At 54.9% G+C, this 20,495-nt stretch overlaps 1 protein-coding gene across 1 annotated transcript; it reads left to right on the top strand.

The window, feature by feature from the left end:
• Positions 1 to 401: 401 nt before the first annotated feature.
• Positions 402 to 14,749, top strand: WNT6 (Wnt family member 6). The gene is made up of 4 exons (XM_032278174.1): positions 402 to 755; positions 11,563 to 11,783; positions 12,038 to 12,372; positions 13,942 to 14,749. The coding sequence occupies exons 1-4, from the start codon at positions 676 to 678 to the stop codon at positions 14,401 to 14,403; spliced, it is 1,098 nt and encodes a 365-aa protein (XP_032134065.1). The 5' UTR covers positions 402 to 675; the 3' UTR covers positions 14,404 to 14,749.
• Positions 14,750 to 20,495: the final 5,746 nt, after the last annotated feature.

Raw genomic sequence — 20,495 nt, 5'->3', positions numbered from 1 at the left:
CACCGCCCCCCGCCCCAAACTCCCTCATTCCTGGGAAGTTTTCTCTCTTTACAGTCAACAAACCTGTCAAACGTCTCCCTTCCAGCCCGTCCCCCATTCCTCAGCTCTTCTTTCTCCCCCCTTCACCCCTCTCTACTCTTCTTCCCCGCCCTTCCTTGCCCCCGACTCCCGGCAGCCGCGAGCGGCTGGGGGCTCGAAGTCTGGGAGAGGCGAGGTGAGGGGGCCAGGCGGGCGGGTCCCGCAGCACGGAGCGCGCTGGGGCCCCGCCCCAGCACCCCGCTCCCGCCCTCCGCTGCGCTCCGCTCCCGCCGCCCTGGGGCGCACGGCTCGCTCCCGAGAGTCCCGCCGCCTGACTGTCGCAACTGCCACCCCCCTCCGGCCCCCTGCCCCCCGCCCCCGCCTCGGCCCCGCTCCCCTCCCACCCCCGCCCCCGGCTCTGATTTCTTCTCCCGAGCGAGCTCCGCAGGAGACACAGGCGCGGGCTGCCCCGTCCGCTCTCCGCCTCCGCCGCGCCCTCCTCGCCCGGGATGGGCCCCCGCTCAGCCGCCGGAGCCCTCGCCTCCCGGCCGCTGCCGTCGCGCTCCCCGCGCTCGCCCTGAAGCCCTGGCCCTCGCGCGCCGCAGTCGCCCTGTAGCCTCGTCCACTGCCCACACCCGCGGCCCTAGGGCTGTCACGATGCTGCCTCCCGTGCGCTCCAGCCTAGGGCTGCTGCTGCTGCTGCTCCTGTGCCCGACGCACGTCGGCGGACTGTGGTGGTGAGTCCGGCTGTCCTGCCTCTGGACGCCGGAGGGTGGGGACCCCGGGAGCCGGGACCGATTGGGGTATTCCGCAGCCTCCGGACTCTACTTGCTCTCGGAGCCCAGCTTTCTAGCCTCGGCCAGGGGCATTTCCGATCCCTTCTTCGACGTGCCTAACCCCTGGGCACATTCTATTGTGTTTCCTCTTCCCAGGTTCTCCCCAGCCCCCTCCAAGTTACTCGCTCACCTAGGTCACCAAGGAATAGGTCTGTGGGTAGGAAAGAGCTCTCAGGGAGACACATATTCGAGGAAAAGAATGTGTGAGGAGGGTCCTGGGTTCAGGGTAGGGGGTTGGATTCGGGAAAGACAAGAACAAGGTGGGAAGCCACAAGGCAGAGAGGACCACATAGCTGCCCCTTCCCCGCCCGGTTTTGCCTACCAACCCACCAACTTCTCTCCGGGCTCCTGCGGAGTGGGCCATAATGGCGAGAAAGGGAATATAAAGGGGAAACTGAGTCAGGACCCTGGCTTTCTCTACTTCGTCCTCCCCGAGCAAGGAAAAGGAGGAGAAGAAGAAACGGGACCCAGGGGTCAGGCCCTTCCAGACGTGGGGGTCATGAATGAAAAAAAAATGTGCAGCCGGGGAGATACCATAATGGGAGGGTCCTGCGGGAAAGGAGAGGGGCCTGGCCAACCAAGGGAGGGGGTATCTTCCCAGGCCTGGCCCAAGCTAGAATGGACACCTAGGCAGCGAAGGTTGCGAGAACTTCGAGCCTTGGGGGCGGGGAAGAAGAGTGCCCGGCCGGGATGGCTCAGAGAGCTAGATCCAGAAGACTTTTTTTCCCCTTCTTACTCTTCAGAGCCGCAAACCCTCTCCCGGAATAGCTCTGTGTTTAGAGAGGAGATACTTGGACAATAGCGTTGACGAACCAGCCAATCCTAAGAAGGCAGGGTCCTGTCTATTTGCATATTGCCACGTGATTGGCTGGATGCCGACCCTCCGCTCCTCCCCCGGCCCCCGGATTTGGAAGAGAGGCAGATCCCCGTGCTCCGAGGAGATAGGGAGTAGAATGCCCACACAGCGAGCAGAGAGCTGCAATCCCCCCTCTGCGATGAGGAGAGGAGTCCCACGCGAGTGTCACGGAGGGGGCGAACCGAGGACGATCCAGGTCCCATCTAGGGAACATACGGCCCTTGATCTGGCTTAGTAGAATGCAGTGGCAGCTTTGAAGCAGACAGATCTAAGATCTAAACATAACGTTTGTGATCTTGGGCTAGTCACTTCCTCTCCCTACCTCTCAGTCTTAACTGGAGATAGGATAACAGTCTCCCTGCCTGGCAGCCTTGCTGGGAAGGTGAGGTGGGAGGACGTGTAGAATGATAGGACCTTAGAAGGTACTCGTTATGTGCAGTGCCCTCCTCACAGCCCAGCTTCTCCTGGCCAGGTCCCGGGGAGTGAAAGGGGATTCATTTAAATTTAAAATCCATGGTTCCAAGGAAAATGTTGTAAAGGAATCTCTTTTCCCCATAAATGCCTTTCCTAACTTTGTCCTTTTTCAAGGTGTGGAGATGGGGTCCCTCTCTGATGGCCATGGTCTTCCCTCCTCTCCCTCCCCCTCTGTCTAAATCGTTCTTATCCTTACAGTTAAAATATCACTACCTCCCTGAAACTGCACCCTTGTCCTTCCATTGCCTTGTCTATGCTCCCACTGTATCCCATACATTGGGCAACTATGCTAGTTACTGCATTTACCTGACAAGAGTCTTTTGGGTCTCTCTTCCCTGCTCCACAGAGCCCTTGTCTTTAGGAGCCCTGAGGCCTAGGACAGTATTGGTGCTGGAGATGTGTTTGTGGAGTATCGCTGGACTGGCTGATTCACCTTTCTGGGCTCTGTATCTGTGGGGGTTCCTTTGTTCAGGAGGGACTGCTGGGTGGCAGCCAAGCCAAAGGAGAGCGGCCTGGTCCCTGAGAGACTGACCCTGAAGCTGTGAAGAAGGGAGTGGGGGAGGAGGTGACACGGGCAAGTGTGGGAGAACACAGGGGCCTTCATGGCCACAGCTGTAGGGCATGCCAGGTGAAGAGTGAGGGGCCCCAGTGATAAGGTGTCTGACTGCCTTGCTTAGATGTGCCTCAGAGGGAATGGGCCTCTCCTACCTGCCTGGGCCCCTTCACTTTCCTTTATCCTTTTTTTTTTTTTTTAATTTTTAATTAATTAGTTAATTTATTTATTTTGAGACAGAGTCTCGCTCTGTCGCCGAGGTTAGGGTGCAGTGGTGTGATCTTGGCCTACTTGAAACTCCCCAGTTCAAGCGATTCTCCTGCCTCAGCTTCCTGAGTAGCTGGGATTACAGGCACCCACCACCACGCCTGGCTAGTTTTTGTATATTTAGTAGAGATGGGGTTTCACCAAGTTGGTTAGGCAGGTCTCAAACTCCTGACATCAAGCGATCTGCCCACCTTGGCCTCCCAGAGTGCTGGACTTACAGGTGTGAGCCACTGCACCTGGCTACCTGTCTATTGCTGACACTTCATCTCTTTGGTCTGAGCCCAGACCCCCTTCCCCTGGATCTTTGACTCTGCCTACACTCCTGACCCCTCCTCACCCCACCAGTGCCCTCCAAGGTCAAGTCTGGGCTGATGGGCTGGACTAATAATTCTCACTGGCCTGAGGCTCTTCCATGTCCCCAGAGCCCAAGTCTCACTTCAGCTGGCAGCTTTTCCAACAGGGGCTTCCAGGCTGTTCCCCAATGCCCAGGACCTGCTTTTGCTGGCCCTCTTCTCCCTATTTGTCAGAGAATCCTGGCCAGGTCAGAGCTCCAGTGCTGGCCAGGAAAAGCAGCTGCAGCAGCCTCCTGCAGCCGACTCTGACATTCTAGCAGCAGCCGGGCTGGAAGGAGAGAGGACCCCAGGACCTCTGAGTGACTCGACTGTCTTGGTCAGGAAAAGGGAGTCCTGCAGGGGTGTGGCCCATGCTCCAGAATTGGCCCGGAGACCTGGCTCCAGGTTCCTGAGAAGTTTCCCTCCCACCTTCTTTTTTACTCTCCCTCCTTACTCCAGTGAGATGCATGCTTTCTAAAACTCTGCCTCCAGGCCAGGCATGGAGGCTCACTCCTGAAATCCCAGCACTTTGTGAGGCTGAGGAGGGCAGATCACTTGAGGTCAGGAGTTTGAGACCGGTCTGGCCAACATAGTGAAACCCTGCCTCTACTAAAAATATAAAAATTAGCTGGGCGTGATGACAGGTGCCTGTAATCCCAGCTACTTGGGAGGCTGAGGCAGGAGAATCGCTTGAACCTGGGAGGCGGAGGTTGCAGTGGGCTGAAATCCATGCCACTGTACTCCAGTCTGGACAACAGAGCAAGACTCTGTCTCAATAAATAAATACATAAATAAGTAAGTAAATAAATAAATACTCTGCCTCCAGCCTCTCTATCTTTCTCCAATCTGTAATCATATCTGTGAATTACAGAATCCCAGATTCCAGGACACTGGCCAGGAATGTCATCTTGTCTGGCCTCATTGCATCCAGGCCATCCAGCCTATGCTGTGGCCCTGGCAGACCTTGTCTTGGGAGTAAGGCAGAGAGGGAGAGCCTCCCAGTCACCAGTTAACCACTTCCACTCTGCTCCCTGCTCCAGTCTTGCCCACCCCCAGGAAGTTCTTTACAACATCTGACCCATCGTTATTTATACCTCTAATCAGTGGATGTAGAAAATAGCTCACTCTCATAGAACGGTCAAATCCTCTTTCCTCTGTTTTATGTTTTCTTTCTTTCTTCTTTTTTTTTTTTTTTTTTGAGACAGAGTCTTGCTCCTTGCTCTGTTACCCAGACTGAGTGTAGTGGCACAATCTCAGCTCACTGCAGCCTCCACCTCCCAGGTTCAAGTGATTCTCCTGCCTCAGCCCCCCAAGTAGCTGGGATTACTGGTGGCTACCACCACGTCCAGCTAATTATTTTTAGTATTTTTAGTAGAGATGAGGTTTCACCATGTTGGCCAGGCTGATCTCAAACTCCTGACCTAATGTGATCCGCCTGTCTCAGCCTCCCAAAGTGCTAGGATAACAGGTGTGAGCCACCATGGCCCGCCCTGTTTTATATTTTCTATGAAAGAAACTAACCCTTTCCTTGTTCCACTAGGGAAAATACCACCCAGTGTCACTCCCTTCCCCCATTCCATCTAGTCTTTCACCCACCACCCTCCTGGAAAAGGAAACAGGAGCCAGAGGCCTAGTGCCTCATCTGTCCCCACAGGGAGGCAGGGAAAGGACTCAGGCTTCTTCGTGACACTGAGCTTTCCTAGCTGCCACCACCACCCCAGGCTGTGCCCTTTCCCATCCTGTCTTTATCTAGGGTCCTGACCCATTGTGGGCAGTCCTGTTGCTGGCCTCTGCTGAGTTCAAGGGTGGGGTGGGGAAGGGGGTGGGTTGGCCATCCTTCCCTCCCTCCAGGCCTCCCGCCTTGGCAGCTTCCCCTGGAGGGAGACAATGGGGCTGTGAGCAGAAAAGGGCAGGGGCAGAAGGAGGCTGGCCCAATCCAGGCCAGAGCATGCCCCGAGCCCACCAGAGTTCTGGCACTGAGACATTTCCTGGGGGGTGCAGCCCCTCCTGCCCTGTTCTCATCAGAAGCCAGGAGTTGGTGCGGAGAGGTCAGCAGGAGGCTTGCTCACCAGGCCCAGCAAGGGGGGTTCCAGAATGTGCACTATAATAGAGAAGTACCACTGTGGAGGGGATGAGTGAGGGCAGGGCGGTCAGGCTGGCAGAAGGGTGGCCGGAGGCACTCGGAACACAGACGTCTGTCCTTTGTGGGTCGGTGAAAGCACCCTCCTTCCTGCCTGGGCCGGGAATCCTCTCGGGTGCTTCCCCAGAACTGCCGGAGGAGGAGCTAAGGGAGAGAAAGGCCTCTGGGAGGCTTCTCCACCTTGGCCTCTCGGGCTGGTTCCTCCAGCTACAAGCCTTCGGTTTAATCTAGAAAGTAGATCTAGTGTCCGGGTGCCTGTAATCCCAGCACTGTGGGAGGCCAAGGTGAGAGGAGTTCAAGACCAGCCTGGTCAACATGGGGAAACCCCATCTCTACTAGAAATACAAAAATTAGCTGGACATGATGGCTTGTGCCTGTAATCCCAGCTACTCGGGAGGTTGAGCAGGAGAATCGCTTGAACCAGGGAGGCAGAGGTTGCAATGAACTGAGATCGTACCACTGCACTCCAGTCTGGGTGTTGCAGTGAAACTCCGTCTCAAAAAAAAAAAAAAAAAAAAAGAAAAAGAAAATAGATCTAGAAAGCCCTTAGAGATAATCAGGTCCAATATTTTCACTTACATGTGAGGGCAGCAAGGTCTCCGACAGGTGGTAAGAAAATGATTTGGCCTTGGCCACCCAGAATGTAGGTAGCTCAGAGCCAGGCTGAAAGTCCACCTCCAGCTCAGCACCTCATTCTTGCGAGTGGCGTGGGGTGGGGGCGGTCAGGAAAGGGGCACAGGACCTTTCACAGACCTCTTCTGCTCCCCGATCCCACCCTCAGATAGGTGCTCCCCACCCTAATATGGTCGAGCAGAGAACCCAGGACAGTCTCCTGGGGCACCTTCACCTGCCACAGCCCTGACCAATAGGAAGCCCTTTTGTACAGCAAAGTCTGTTGGGGAAAGGAAAGCCCCTGCCTCTCCTAAGAGTGATGAGGAGAGACAGGTGAGCAAGGGCAGAGGGAACCAACTTGGATCAGGGGTGGTGAGGGGTGGAATGGAGTGGCTGGGGGGTAGTGGGGAGGCAGGGGTTAATGGAGCTGGGTATCACTGGCTTTGATGTGGTGGTTTGGGTGGGGGTAGAGGCTGGGGGAGGGGGAGGGGGAGCAGTAATTACCGAGTTAGAGCAGGACAGGACAGGCGGGCGGGCACAGGCCCGGGCCCAGCCGCCTCAGCAGCCGTCAGGCAACATTTTTCTGCCCCTTCTCCACCACCCACCTCCCCCACCCCTGTGCAACCCCCACCCAGAGCCTCAGGGCTCAGGGCTCCCTCTGCTGGCTTGTGGGAGGTGGGGTCAGTGTGGGGACTTTGGGGGTGGGGGTGGGGAAATAGAAGGAGGCTGGCTTGGAGAAGGTTCAGAGGACATTGGGCATCCAGTGGGCTGTGATCTCTTTGGCCTCAGTGATGCACTCCAGTGCCTGCTGGGGAAGAGGAGGGTCCTAGAGGGTGCATTTGGCCCCTGAGCAGGGCTGGATGGAGGAGGAGGAGACACAGGGTTCCAGGCTGAGAAGAAACAGCAGAGAGTTGGAGAAAAGGGTGTTCTCAGGAATCCACAATGCTGCCTGCACCCTACTGCTTATCCTGAACTGTGCAGGCCCAAGAGATCGATAAGGATGTGAGTGGGAAGACAAACACCAGCTGTTGGAGGACACCCAATCTCTGGACAGACTCTCTGCATCTATAATCTGGGAGGGAGGTGGGTATCACTATTGTCATTTGACAGCTGAAGAAACTGAGGCTTAGGAGGTTAAGTCTCACCATCCGTCTAATGAAGATTAAGTGCCAATTTCACAGGCTAGGGACTCACCGAACATCATAGCACAAGCAAATGGCAGAGCCCAGATCCAAACCCAAGCCTGTGGATCCCAAAAACCCTGAGTGCACTCCGTTAATACCCACGCAGGAGCTTACTGTCTTTGATGAGTTTTCTATCTAGTTGGAAAGATAAGACAAGCAAACATGAAAAATTAATTATACCACTGGCAGGATAACAGACACCCCCGAAATGAGTGACACCCCGGGTGATGCATGGGGTGAAGGTCGGTGGGGATTGGGGCCCAGGGAGGCTCCTTAGAGCAAATGGGATCTGAGGTGAGTTTGGAGAGATGCTAGGATTTTGATGATTTAGGACGGGTCTGAGTCCAGAAGTTCAGCGATGCTATCTAGAATAGATTACGAGTTAACCCTGCTAGGAGTACGGGGCTGTGAGGAGGAGGGTGTGCGAGGCCACCGGAAGTCTCCAGACATCTCCTGTGCCCATTTCCCTCCAGCACTGTTTGTGTTTGAAATATTCACCTACTGTGTCTTGCAATAGAGATCCCTCCACCAGTGGCCAGGGTGTCACCTCCTCTCTTGCTCATCTGTATAACAAGCTGAACTGGATGATCTCTGACAATGTTTTTGGCCCTCTGACTCAAGAAATGGAAAGGTAGGTTAGGCCGGAACCCCAGACCTCCAGGGCTTAGGTCTACAGATGTTGCCAATAGGGACAGGCTGGCTGCTGACACTACCTCACCGGGCAATGGGTCCTATCAACCATGGTCCTTGGGAGAGAGACCTTGGCACAGGCCAGGCCAGTTAGAATGACCATCCATAGGGTTGTCCCTTCTTGTCCACATACCGGTTTCTTTGAGGGCGAGCTTCATTGTTTTCTATGCCCAGGAATGGCTGTTTGATGAGGATCCCAGATCCTATATATTGTGTATTCCCTACCACCACTGTGCTTCAGACCCCAAAACATGCAAATTCTCCCAAAGGAGCACATCTTCTCTGGTTCATCCCAGGCCAATGCTGACCCAATGGCCTGAAAAGCAGAGTTCACTCCCTAGGGAAGCGTAAAGGAAGGAAGGTGAGAGGTGAGTGGGAATGGGGGACTTATTACTTGATGTGGTGTTAAAACCAAAGTTATAGGCGGTCTGTGAGCCTCTCATGCTAACTCCTCAGTTTTTCTGAAGCCCACAGAGGGAATTGACTTGCTCAGAGTGGCTCAGCCCACACAGAGTTGACAGAAACCAGAGTCTGGAAGCGAAGCTTGGTGTTTTGCCCAATGCCCCCTGCCACGCCCCTTCTGGAGTTTCATTTCCTATGTATTTAGGATGGGAGAAAGGACAGCAGGGCAGGGAACAAGCTGGTCCTTTGGGATTCTAGCTGCTACTACTGCCCATCCCTCCCCCTGACCAGCTTGTAAACAAGTCTAGTTCCCAGGCAGCCAGCCAGCCTGGGGAGCCAGACCCAGATCAGGAACTGGCTCTGGGCAGCCCCCCAGCCCTGTGGAGGGTCAGCCCCACCTCCTGAAGGTCCTTGGGCTTCATACTCCTCATGATTCTCCCCTGGCTCTAGTCTCTGGAAACAGACAAGGTCAAGAGGTCTTTTGTCTTTCTGTCTTGCTCATCTCCACTCCCTCCTGCTTTCTTAAGGGAGGAGGAGGGAGAGGAGAAGGATGGGGCAGAGTAACCTTGGGAAGATAAGGCCCGTCACCCTGGGAAAGTAGGGAGTTAGAGAGGGCAGGATTGAGAAGGAGGGACTGGGGAACGTAGAAGCAGGGGCAGCGGGGGTGGGGAAGATGAGCTTGCAGAGCCTCAGACTCACAGGTAGAGCCCCAGACATAGGAGCTGGAGGACTGCAGAGAGGACTCATTCCCTGCCTCTGATTCCCAGTGGGGGAAAAGAGCATGTTTGGGGATATGAATTAGGAGTCATAAAATAACATGTGAACGGGAGCCTGGGCTCAAGTGAGAACTTTCTCTTAGATGACTTACTTATTCATTCAAAAACACATATGAAATGATGTTCTTTGTATAATATACTACAGGTAATATTCATATATAACACAAAATTCATACTATGCAATTTTTTTGTAATAAAAATTGGGATTGGGGGAGAATAAAAACTAAGTAACTAAAAGTCTTCCAGGAGATCCAAAGGAAAATAAGGCAGTTCTAATTCTCAAAAAGCTCATAGTCTTACCTGCTGACCCTTCACAGCCATATTGAAAGCTGCCTCCAATCCTTCTTATAATGAGGTGGGATAAATGGGCAGAGGAGGAACAGATAGATTGATGGATCCATAGAGAATGATCAACTCTCAAAAGTCACTGGGTCACTGGGCTCCCCTGACCCACTCTCCATTGCTGTACTTATGGAGGCTGGGAAAGGGTGGGGGTCAGTGCTGGACTGGTCTTAAGCATGCAGGAAGGAAGATGTGGACTGTAGCCTCTCCACTGAGAGACATCTGGTTCCTGAGCTTCTTGGGTAAGGATGACGGCAGCAACTCGATTTTGTGTGTGTGTGTGCACGTGTGTGTACGCGTGAGAATGCACACGTGCGCATACGTGTTTGTGTTGTAGACCTTAAAGGACTGAGCTTACTACACATCTTCCTGCACCACCACTTCAAGCATCTCCGTCCTTAGTGTTAAGAGTTCTACCTTAAGACCTAAATTCCTCTTGCTTCTATTTAAGACCATCATATTTCACTGTTGTGGAGACAGAACATGCCTGGGCAGCCTGTGCTTGTGGAGCAAATGGGGACAGTAGGGCGGATGTGCACTAAAGCAAAACTGAAAAGTAGGCCACCTTGACCTTTGGCGCCACCTACCACCATTCAACAACATGTTTTCTATCTCTTGGGACCCCTCCCCCCACCCAGTTTTTTTCTGCCCTCTGCCGAAGGGCTTTTGGGTGGTCTCTAAGTACCCTCTGCTCCCAAATGCTCTAGTCATTCGTTTGAGACGGGGACCCCAGCTAAGTGTTCACATAGAAGCGATCTGAAAGCGGTTTCCCAGGTGTAAATCTCTAAGGACTTAACCTCCAGGGGTCTGGTGTACAGAAATCAAATATCAGCTCTCTCCTCGGGCAGAATGAAGGCCTGGAGTGGAGGGATTTCTGGAAGTGCGTGGAACTTCCCATGAAGTCTTCCCCTACCAAGCCAAACATTGCCCGCCCCCCAGCCGTGATGTCACCCCAGGGCGCAGGGCTTGGCTCACTGCCATTCTGCTCAGAGAAGGCAACAGATCCTTGGCCGTGTGCGGTGGCTCATGCCTATAATAATCCCAACACTTTGGGAGGCTGACTTAGGTGGATCACCTGAGGTCAGGAGTTTGAGACCAGCCTGGCCAACATGGTGAAAGCCCGTCTCTACTAAAAGCACAAAAAAATTAGCCAGGCGTGGTGGTGTGTGCCTGTAGTCCCAGCTATTTGGGAGGCTGAGGCAGGAGAATTGCTTGAACCCAGGCAGTGGAGGTTGCAGTGAGCCGAGATCTCGCCACTGCACTCCAGCTTGGGTGACAGAGCGAGACTCTGTTCCAACTTAAAAATACCCCCAAAAAAGACAGAAAACAGCTCCTAGAGTAGAAGGTCAGTGTCACCTACTTCCCAACAATGCTTCAGAGACCTGGCCCCCAGCTCCTTCCTCCCGCTTTCCAGTTCAGGGACACAGAGGGTATCAGGGTGGGAGGGTCCACCTTAGAGATGAAAGCCCAACACACCCCTTTTGCAGGAGAAACTTGGGCTACAGAGGGGCTGCGACTTTTCTCAGAGAGCCTCCCATTCCCTAGCCGTCCAACATCGTGGCATTCTCTCTTCCTGGGATTGTTCTTGCCTTTCATCAGGACTGTTCAGCTGACACATATCCAGCTTGTGGTCCACTAGGACCATATTATTCCTTGATACTGCTTACTTGTCTTTGATGTCTCTTGATGACACATACTTTCTTTTCCTTGGCGACCTTCTTGATCTTTCTTCTGTCACCCTTTTGGGCTAGACGTTTGAGGTTAACTTCTGCTTACCTGGGGCCAGCTGCCTTCATCTTGAGTCAAATTTCTATAAGGATTTATTTACAAAGATGTGTGCAGAAAGATAAGATTGAAGCCTTGCTCTGTAGCAATTGTTGGGCTAGACTCTAGTTAAGAGGGGACACAGACTTGGAATAGTAGGAGAGCCACACAGGACAATCTCAAGCTCAGTTTGGGGGTAGGGCAGGAGGGCATGTAGCAGCTCCTGGCTGCGGGCTGAGTGGGGCTGGTCTCCCTCCCCTCCACCTCATGCCCTTTTTGGGGTTACACCCCTGACCTGCTACTCTCTGCTTCCCAGGGCTGTGGGCAGCCCCTTGGTTATGGACCCTATCAGCATCTGCAGGAAGGCACGGCGGCTGGCCGGATGGCAGGCGGAGTTGTGCCAGGCTGAGCCGGAAGTGGTGGAGGAGCTAGCCCGGGGCGCCCGGCTCGGGGTGCGAGAGTGCCAGTTCCAGTTCCGCTTCCGCCGCTGGAACTGCTCCAGCAACAGCAAGGCCTTTGGACGCATCCTGCAGCAGGGTCAGTGTGGGGAGGGGGCGGAAGTGGGGCTGCATTCTCCCCGCTGGGGCACTGGAGGAGAGGGAAGCTGGTTCGTGGAGGGGAGCTGGTTCGCAGAAGTTGCTGAGTCCCACTTCCCCGACGCAGGGGTCTGGGCACCCTGCAAGGACCCTGCCTCCCAGGCCCCTGGGGCAGCCCTCCCGCTGCAGGTTTCGGGTCCCAGGCCCCAGCTGACTGCCCCAGCCCGCGCTGACTGCATCTCTGTGCATTCACAGACATTCGGGAGACGGCCTTCGTGTTTGCTATCACTGCTGCGGGCGCCAGCCACGCAGTCACGCAGGCCTGTTCCTTGGGCGAGCTGCTGCAGTGCGGCTGCCAGGCGCCCCGCGGGTGGGTCCCGCCCCAGCCCTCCGGCCTGCCCGGCACCCCCGGACCCCCTGGCCCTGCGGGCTCCCTGGAAGGCAGCGTCGCCTGGGAGTGGGGAGGCTGCGGCGACGACGTGGACTACGGGGATGAGAAGTCGAGGCTCTTTATGGACGCGCGGGACAATCGGGGACGCGGAGACATGCGCGCGTTGGTGCAACTGCACAACAACGAGGCAGGCCGGCTGGTGCGTATGGGCAGGACTGAGTGAATGTGTGCAGGCATGTGAGTGGGCGTAGGAGCGTGCCCGAGAAAGTGTGGGCAGGAGTGAGGGTGTGCAGGTGGAGGGGTGTGTGAATGTGTGGGGGAGTGGGCACGGGCAGAGGGGGCGGAGGGAGGCCTCGGATAGACTGGCTGCAAGCATGGATGGACACGTGGGAGCAGAGATGCCCAGCCTCAAAGAAGGAGTCATTTAGGGGTCTGGGAAGGCCAGATGCTGGGCAGTATAGCGGGCAGAGAAGGGAAGGAACACTCAGGGAATGGCGTTGAGGGCCTTTAGGGACCCCAGGTAGAGAGGGCACAGCTCCAAGACAGGACAGGTGAAGCAAAGCTTGGAGTAGGTAGCGGGTCTAGATGCTTGGGCAGGAGTAGAAGAATACAGCAAAGGCTGGGATGAAAGACAGGAGAGAAGCTAGGGTAAGGTCTGGGGTCTGGGTGGAGAGAAGCCTGGGTGAGTGAGAGAGGCCTAGAAAGAGTTAGAGCACGTCTGAAGGGCAATAGAAAAGAGCGAAGGACAAGGACCCGGTCCTGATGGAGGTTGGAGGGAGTCAGGTGGAGGCCAGGACAGCTGTGACCAATTCTGGGCACTTGCCAACTGGCTGCCCAGCAACCCCAGCCCAGGTCTCACCTGCTCAGAGCCGTGGCAGGCTCTCCGCTCCCGTCAGAAATGAAGACAACCCCAGGAAGTCTGGTTCAGGGGCAAGAAGGTTGTCTGTGTGTGATGGTTTCAGGAGGGGGTAGGGTAGACTCAGGAGATGAGGGTGGGGCACATGGTCAGGTTGGGCCCCAGACTCTGAGCTTCCAGAGATGATTTTCCCTGGGTCTTCTGAACCATCAGTCTTTGCGGGGGTTCGGGAATCTTAGACCTTGCTTCAGGCAGTGAATCGGGGAGAGGCCGCCTGGGTTCCACTCTGAGTACTGCATTACCAACAGGCCCTCCTCCACCCGATGCCTCAGTTCGAGGGTTCTCCAGGGACACTGCCACTCATACCTTGTCTTCTAGGGTTCGGAGCCTGAGGCTTCGCGCAGGGGGGGAGGGGGCCGGAAGAGGAATGTCAGGACAGGCCCACATACCTGCTGAGAGAGTTGGGGATGGGTGGCGGAGACAGACGTCCAGGCGTCTCTGCGTCTCTGCTCAGCCCCGGGCCTTGAGGGGTAGGAATGAGGGGGCCAGGTTGGCAGGGGGGCTAGGCCTGGACAGCTGCCACCTCTTCCGTCCTTCAGAGAGAATCTCACCTTTGCTGTCCATTCTGCTTTCCCCCCCACTCCCTGGCTTTGGACCCTGGAATCTCTGCGCTCCATATTCTCCCCCCACCCTCACTTCGTCATCCTCATACTCATCATCCCTCCTGCTCCCTCCCTCTAAGCTGTCCTTTCCTTGATTTCCTCCTCCCGACCTTGCGGTCTCCTTCTTTTGTCTGCATTTTCCTCTCTTCCTTTCACTTTCCATCTCCAATCTTATTTTCTGTCCATCCACTGGGCCCTTCCTCGCACCCCCCATCTGTTCACATGCACCCGCCCCTCTGCTCCCCCGCAGGCCGTGCGGAGCCAAACGCGCACCGAGTGCAAGTGCCACGGGCTGTCGGGCTCGTGCGCGCTGCGCACCTGCTGGCAGAAGCTGCCTCCGTTTCGCGAGGTGGGCGCGCTGCTGCTGGAGCGCTTCCACGGCGCCTCACGCGTCATGGGCACCAACGACGGCAAGGCCCTGCTGCCCGCCGTCCGCACGCTCAAGCCGCCGGACCGAGCGGACCTCCTCTACGCCGCCGACTCGCCCGACTTCTGCGCCCCCAACCGCCGCACCGGCTCCCCTGGCACGCGCGGCCGCGCCTGCAATAGCAGCGCCCCAGACCTCAGCGGCTGCGACCTGCTGTGCTGTGGGCGCGGGCACCGCCAGGAGAGCGTGCTGTTCGAGGAGAACTGCCTGTGCCGCTTCCAGTGGTGCTGCGTAGTGCAGTGCCACCGCTGCAGCGTGCTCAGGCAGCTTACCCTCTGCCTCTGAGCTGCCGGCGGGCCCCTAGACTGAGCGCAGCGGTGGCTCTCGCCAGCGGGATCTCAGGGTACCGGCACCGGGCGCCCGTGGAGCCCAGCCTCTCTCTGCCAAAGCCCAACTCCCAGGCCTCTGGAAATGTTGAGGCGCGCGGCTTGAGAGGAACAATCCCCCAAGAAGGCCCAGGACACCAGATGGCCCCTGAGAGGCGCTCACAGAGCACAGGCACTCCCTCCCCTTGACCCCTAGGCGGAAACCAAAGAGCCAGTCTAAAGGCCTCTGGGTACTGGGTTCCCCAGAACTGCTGGCCACGGGATGGTGGGTGAGGTTAGTATCAATAAAGATATTTAAACCACTAGGGCTGGACTCACAGTTTCAAGGGAGACTGATCTACAGGCTGCCAACTTCCAGAAGAAGGTGGTTTTGCTACAACTAGCATCTCAGGGAGCTTCACCTGGGTCCCCGTCTCCCAACCAGGCTGGCCTCTCCTGAACACTCTCTATTTTCTCCTTGGCATTCTTCTTGTTCACTCCTGTCACACATCTAGGGCCTGGATCTGCAAGCTGGAGAAGAACTAGCAATTCTTCTTTAAAGGGACGGGTCATCAGAAGCTTCTGATGGTATGCTCAGCTCTCAAACTCACCCTTATCTTAATTTTTAGGGGATTATGTCTGTTTCTGTGACACCTGGGAAATTCCTGGGTGGACTGGGGCTGCCTAAGCCCATGGGATTAAAGCACTTTTTTTTTTTTTTTTTTTTTTTTTTGGGGTTGGGGTTTTTTTTTGTTTCCCAGGCTAGAGTGCAGTGGCACAATCTCATCTCACTGCAACCTCCGCCTCCCAGGTTCAAGCAATTCTCCTGCCTCAGTCTCCAAGTAGCTGAGATTACCCGTTTCTGCCCCCACACCCGGCTAATTTTTGCATTTTTAGTAAGACAGGGTTTTGTCATATTGGCCAGGCTGGTCTCGAACTCCTGACCTCATGATCCGCATACCTTTGCTTCCCAAAGTGCTGGGATTACAGGCGTGAGCCACTGCGCCCAGTCCTAAAGCACTTTATAAACTGTAGAATGTGATGAACACTTGTTATTAGCTCCACCAGATTTTGTTACCATCAAAACTAACTTCACCACATTCGCATTGAAAAGACTGTCCACAGCATTTCTGATCACACTTAGAGGGAGAGGAAGTAAGTTTGTCCCAACGTTTCTCTTGGCACCCAACAATGTTTCCTTCCTTCTGTTTCCTCTTGGGAAGCTCATGGTGAAAGTGAGTGGACAGAGGGCAGTTCTGGATTCTCCAGAGCTGAAGCTTGAGCACCCATCTTCCTCCAGGGAGAAAGAGGGAGGGCAGAGCACAACTTCCAGGACTCAGAGCCCCCAGCTTTCCTCCAGTCCAAATACTGTAATGGGGAATGACTTCCCCATCAAGGTATGGAGACAAAAAATGAGCTTTGGGGTCAGACACTCTGTTGTTTGCAGTTGGTGTTACTGCTTATAAATTTACAACATAGGTCAAGCTAGCCTTATTTTCTTTATGTGGTGGGGATTCGGCTCTGTTTCAGTTATCCAATACTATGTAACAACCCCAAAGTAATTACTTCTCAGGAATCTTGAGGTCTTGATTTGTCAGAACTCAGCTCAGTAGGTCTGCTGTATATAGCAGAACCATTGGCTTGGGTTCTCATGGCTGCATTTTGCTGGAGCCTCTGTTGTGCTGGACAGTCCAAGAAGCCCCACTCACATGTCCAGGGCACAGAGCTTCTCTGGTGCTCTCATTCTCTCCATGTGGCTAACTTAGGCTTCCACACTGCATGTTAGCCTTAGGATCATCAGACTTCTTACATAAGACTGGCTTTCAAAAGAGTGTACCAACCTTAAAGGCAGAAACTGTAAGCCTCTTCTCAAGTCCAGCTTTGGAAGTTACATAGCATCACTGTAACTCTGTATTGGCCAAAACAGGTCACAGAGCCAGGCAAAATTCAAAGGGAGGGAAAATCAATTCCACCTCTCAATGCAAGGTGTGGCAAAGAATTTGCAGCCATTGTAATCTGTCCCACACCCTCACAGGATTGATGGGAGAATTTTTTTTTTGAGATATGAAAGCCTTTAGCATAGCTCATGACACATACTTTGTCAACCATATGTTTAATAAATGGTAGTTGCTGTGAGAATGGGGATAGACGTGTGACACTTTGAGGTTATTGGGCTGGCCCTGATTGCAAATGAAGGTACCTGACTTTTAGCCGAGTCCAAACAGAATTAATGAATGGCTCTTATGCCCGGGAAGTCCAGGGGTAAGTCTGAATTCAGGTACAGCTGAACCCAGTGGTTCACATGGTCCCAGGTCTCTTTCTCATCTTCCCTTTCCCTCACCCTTGCACCTATTGTTTCTGCTTGTCTCTGTCTCTCTTGGCATACTGTCCTCGCTGTCTCCTCCTGCAGACTTTCTCCATACGACATGCTCTATATGCATTCTTAGATCCAAAAAAGAAGAATGACCTTCTCAGTTGTCTCCAAAAGAAGTCCCAAGGAAGACCTTGCTTAGTTCAGCTTTTTCATTTGCTTATTTCTGAACCAACAATGGAGTCTAGGGAGATGTACTGCCACCTGGGATTGACAGCCTCTCTAGGACCACGGGTGGGGGGGCACACAGGGAGCAAAGCATACTTCTTCAAATGAAACAGAAGGAAAGGGAGCTCATTCTGGATGTGACAGACCCTCACCGTGACATCCAGGACTCCTGTCCTTCCCCTGCAATGCCCCTGCATTCAGTCTGTGACCCAGCCTGCTTCAACCCTCAAGGCTCATGGTGGGGAGGGGTGTCAGGCTGCGGGAAGGTGGAGGCGCCTGGGTTTTCCTTTCTGTCTTCTCTTGGCTCCCTTGGGCTTTGGGGAAGTCATGGAGAATTTGGACTTAGAACTCCTCGACCAAAGGAAACTGTTAACTTACCAAAGGAGACATTGGGACTACATTATGGTTCACATGGAGGAGAAATTAGGCTCCCTGAGGGCAAGCTTTGTAGTCATAGATCTGCCTTCCCTAAAGCTCTGCGCTTGTCTTCAAACCAACCAACCCCAAACCCAAACTCCTGCACTTCTCACACAGACCACCAGGGGGCATGCGGAGCCCAGCTTCTCTATTAGCAGCGAGTGACAGACTGGATCCGCAGGACATCTGCGAAACTCAGAGAATGGTGGGCAGGAGAGGGTAGGACTGAAGAGAAGCAAAGGAGACCTATAGACAGCTCGGGTCAAGCTTCTAGGGTTCCAGAGCATCTGGAATGTCTGGGCTGACCCAGACTTAGGGCTGGGACACCAGCCTCTTGGTCTTGGCCACTGCTGGGTCCTGCAGGGAGTGAGATAGGGTGGATGATGCGCCACCATGCCAGAGAGAGAAACTGGGAAAGTGGCATGAACAGACACCACCCCAGGCAGGTGAAAAGGAACTCAAGGAAATAGTATGGTACAATGAAAAAAGCCTCGTTTGCGTTTGTCCTTGGTCAAGCCAGTTAACCTGTCTGAGCACTTCCTATTACCTAATAGGGGTGCCTGATTGCTTTTCAGCACTTTGTGAAAGTCCACTTCAGTCTTTAAACTGCTGGCCACATGTTACTGGTCCATCTTCTGTGACCAGGCCCTGAAGACATCTGGGAACTGCCTTCTATGAAGGGTGGGAGTGATGACCCAGGAGGCACCATTGGGACTTCTAGTCTCATCTTCTTTCAGTCCAGAGATAGATCTGTGCTCTTTCCCTGCTGCCTGGGAAGGGGCCGGAAGGAGAGCTCCCACCACCACCCCACCCCTGTCATCCAGCTGCTCAGCCCCAGGCAGTCTGAGCCATCAAAGTCCCCTGCTGGCTGAGTGGCAGGGGACATGTGGAACTGGGGAGATGGGGGAAGTGCACAGAGGCACCCCAGATGTGCGTGTGACCACATCAGGAACAGGCAGAACACAGGCAGATGGCTGAGGAGGCCGAGTAGAAGGCCTAGAATTAGCCTGAGGCTGAGGGCTCGGGGAACATTTCCCTTCACTTTCAATGACCAAACACTTTAGGAGTTTGGGGAGACTGAAGCAGCAAGCCACTTCCCGTTAGGGGGATGCTGAGGGTTAGTGGCCCCAGAGGCCTGGACAACAAGGCAAAGAGCCCCCGTATTGGCCTGGGGCTCCTTGGCTCTCTTCTTCATCAAGACAAACTTCTCCAGCTGGGCACCAGGACTGGGCTGGGGCTGGACTGGGCTAAGCTGGGGCTGTGAGGGTCCCACCTGTTCTCACCCTGGTGCCTCCCCTGGCCCTTCCTCCCTGTGACCTTCTCCAGAGCTGCCACAGCTGGAACCATTCTCCAAGCTGCCTTTCATCCCCAGTGCTCCCCCGCCCCCCAGTGGCCCCTGTAATTGTGGTCTTAGGCGTCGGCTGCGGGGGCTGGGGCTGGGCTGAGGTCCAGGGCCCAGGGCAGGGCCAGAGTGGGGACTGGGGGGTGCCAATAGGGGCTTGGCCATGGTATGGGTCATATGGGGCTGGGGCCTCAGCTGCAGACAGTCTCTGGGCCTCACCTACATACATGCCAAGGCTCTGGGCAGACACAGGCCCTCCCCTCCCTGCACTGAGAAGCTCTGACTTGGGACCCTCCTGACACCAGGCCAGAGCCACGCCTGAGTACAAACCTCAGGAATCACCATTTACCTTCTGAGTTTCTTTTTAAGACAAGGTTTTCTCTGTCTCCTTTGCACCTATATATTTCATGAACAGTGGAGGGGGGGTAACAGAGACCCCCCCCATCATCAGAGAGATACCAAAAGGAAACTAAATCCGCTCCTCAACCAGGTCAGCAGCATTTCCCAAAAGGAGTCCCCACCAAAATCACTGGGGATGCTAGCTAGAAAGTCAGACCCCCAGACCTTGTCCCAGGAAAGGCGGATTCAGCTGCATGGAGCCTGGAATCCGAATTCCCACAACAGCCCACCCCAGGGGATACGTGTGCTGCATCAAGCGTGGGAAATGCTAGTGTGAGCACAAGATGGGGAATAGGACATCTGCAACCTGATTATGAATCCCCTCCCCGTGTCATGTTCCTAATCCTTTCTGGGCCTCAGTTTCCCCAATAGCCAATGAGAACATGACTCTCCAGCCTGCTGGTGTCCTCTCCCATCCTGGGCTGGTGCTGATGTTCTGTGTTGAGTCTGGTCCCACCCTTATCCTTCCGGCTTACCCTTCCCAAATGCTAGTCCCAAGCTGTCCCTGTTCCTGCAGCTTGGTGGGGAGAGTGGGGAGGGCAGGGGGCAGTTGGGGTCAAATAAGGCTCTGGCTGACACAGTCTGCTTGCTGCCCCTGGCTGTTTTCCTGCAGTCCAGCCAGACTGCTCCCCCCCCACTGCCCCACCCCCACCCCCAGCAGCCTCAAGCCCTTAATTCCTGACAGCTGCGGTGGCTGCCGGCAGAGATGGGGGAAAGGAGGGGGGAGTATGCCGTCAGCCTGCTGTTGCTCAGGCTGCCCCCACCACCTGACAGTCTGGGGACAAGGAAGGCCCCACACCCTCCTTCAATTCCCCAGGGATGGGCAATTCCAGGAATGGGTCCTTTTTTGTCTCTGAGCCCAGAGGCTCCCATAGTTCTTTCCCTAAGCCAGCAGGGGCTCTCTTCAGAGACAGGGGTGATCGGGTGGGAAGTATGTTCCTGTAGAGTGGGAGGCTTGTGCCCATTTTACAGCAGAGGATGCTGAGGGCACAGGGCAGGAGGAGGATCCACGATCGGGGCCCAGGCTAGCACCATAAACAGAAGGCAGAGCTACCTTTCCCCTACCCTCTGGCTCTCCCCTACCCTTGCCCCATATTGAGGAGGACCCCAGTTGGGGTGGAGGGACAAGACACGATCTCAGCGAGGAGTAGACCTGAGCCAGGAGGCTGGTATGGGGGAGCTCCTAGAGGATCATGTGCAGGTGGGACCAGGGAGGGCCAGGATAAAACTGAGAGTGGCTGCGGGCACAGAAAGGCGCACTCAGCGTTGGGGCCGCAGCTTCCACCATGGAGTCAGGAAAGCTGCGCTGGGTTCTAGCTCTTCCGCTAATTTGCTCTGTGACCCCTCTGAGCCTCAACATTTTCTTGTGAAATAA

Source organism: Sapajus apella, unplaced genomic scaffold (genome assembly GCF_009761245.1).
Source record: "Sapajus apella isolate SASKATOON/1434 unplaced genomic scaffold, GSC_monkey_1.0 scaffold10, whole genome shotgun sequence".
Classification (NCBI taxonomy): Eukaryota; Metazoa; Chordata; class Mammalia; order Primates; family Cebidae; genus Sapajus; species Sapajus apella.
This window is presented reverse-complemented; position numbering and strand designations above follow the sequence as displayed.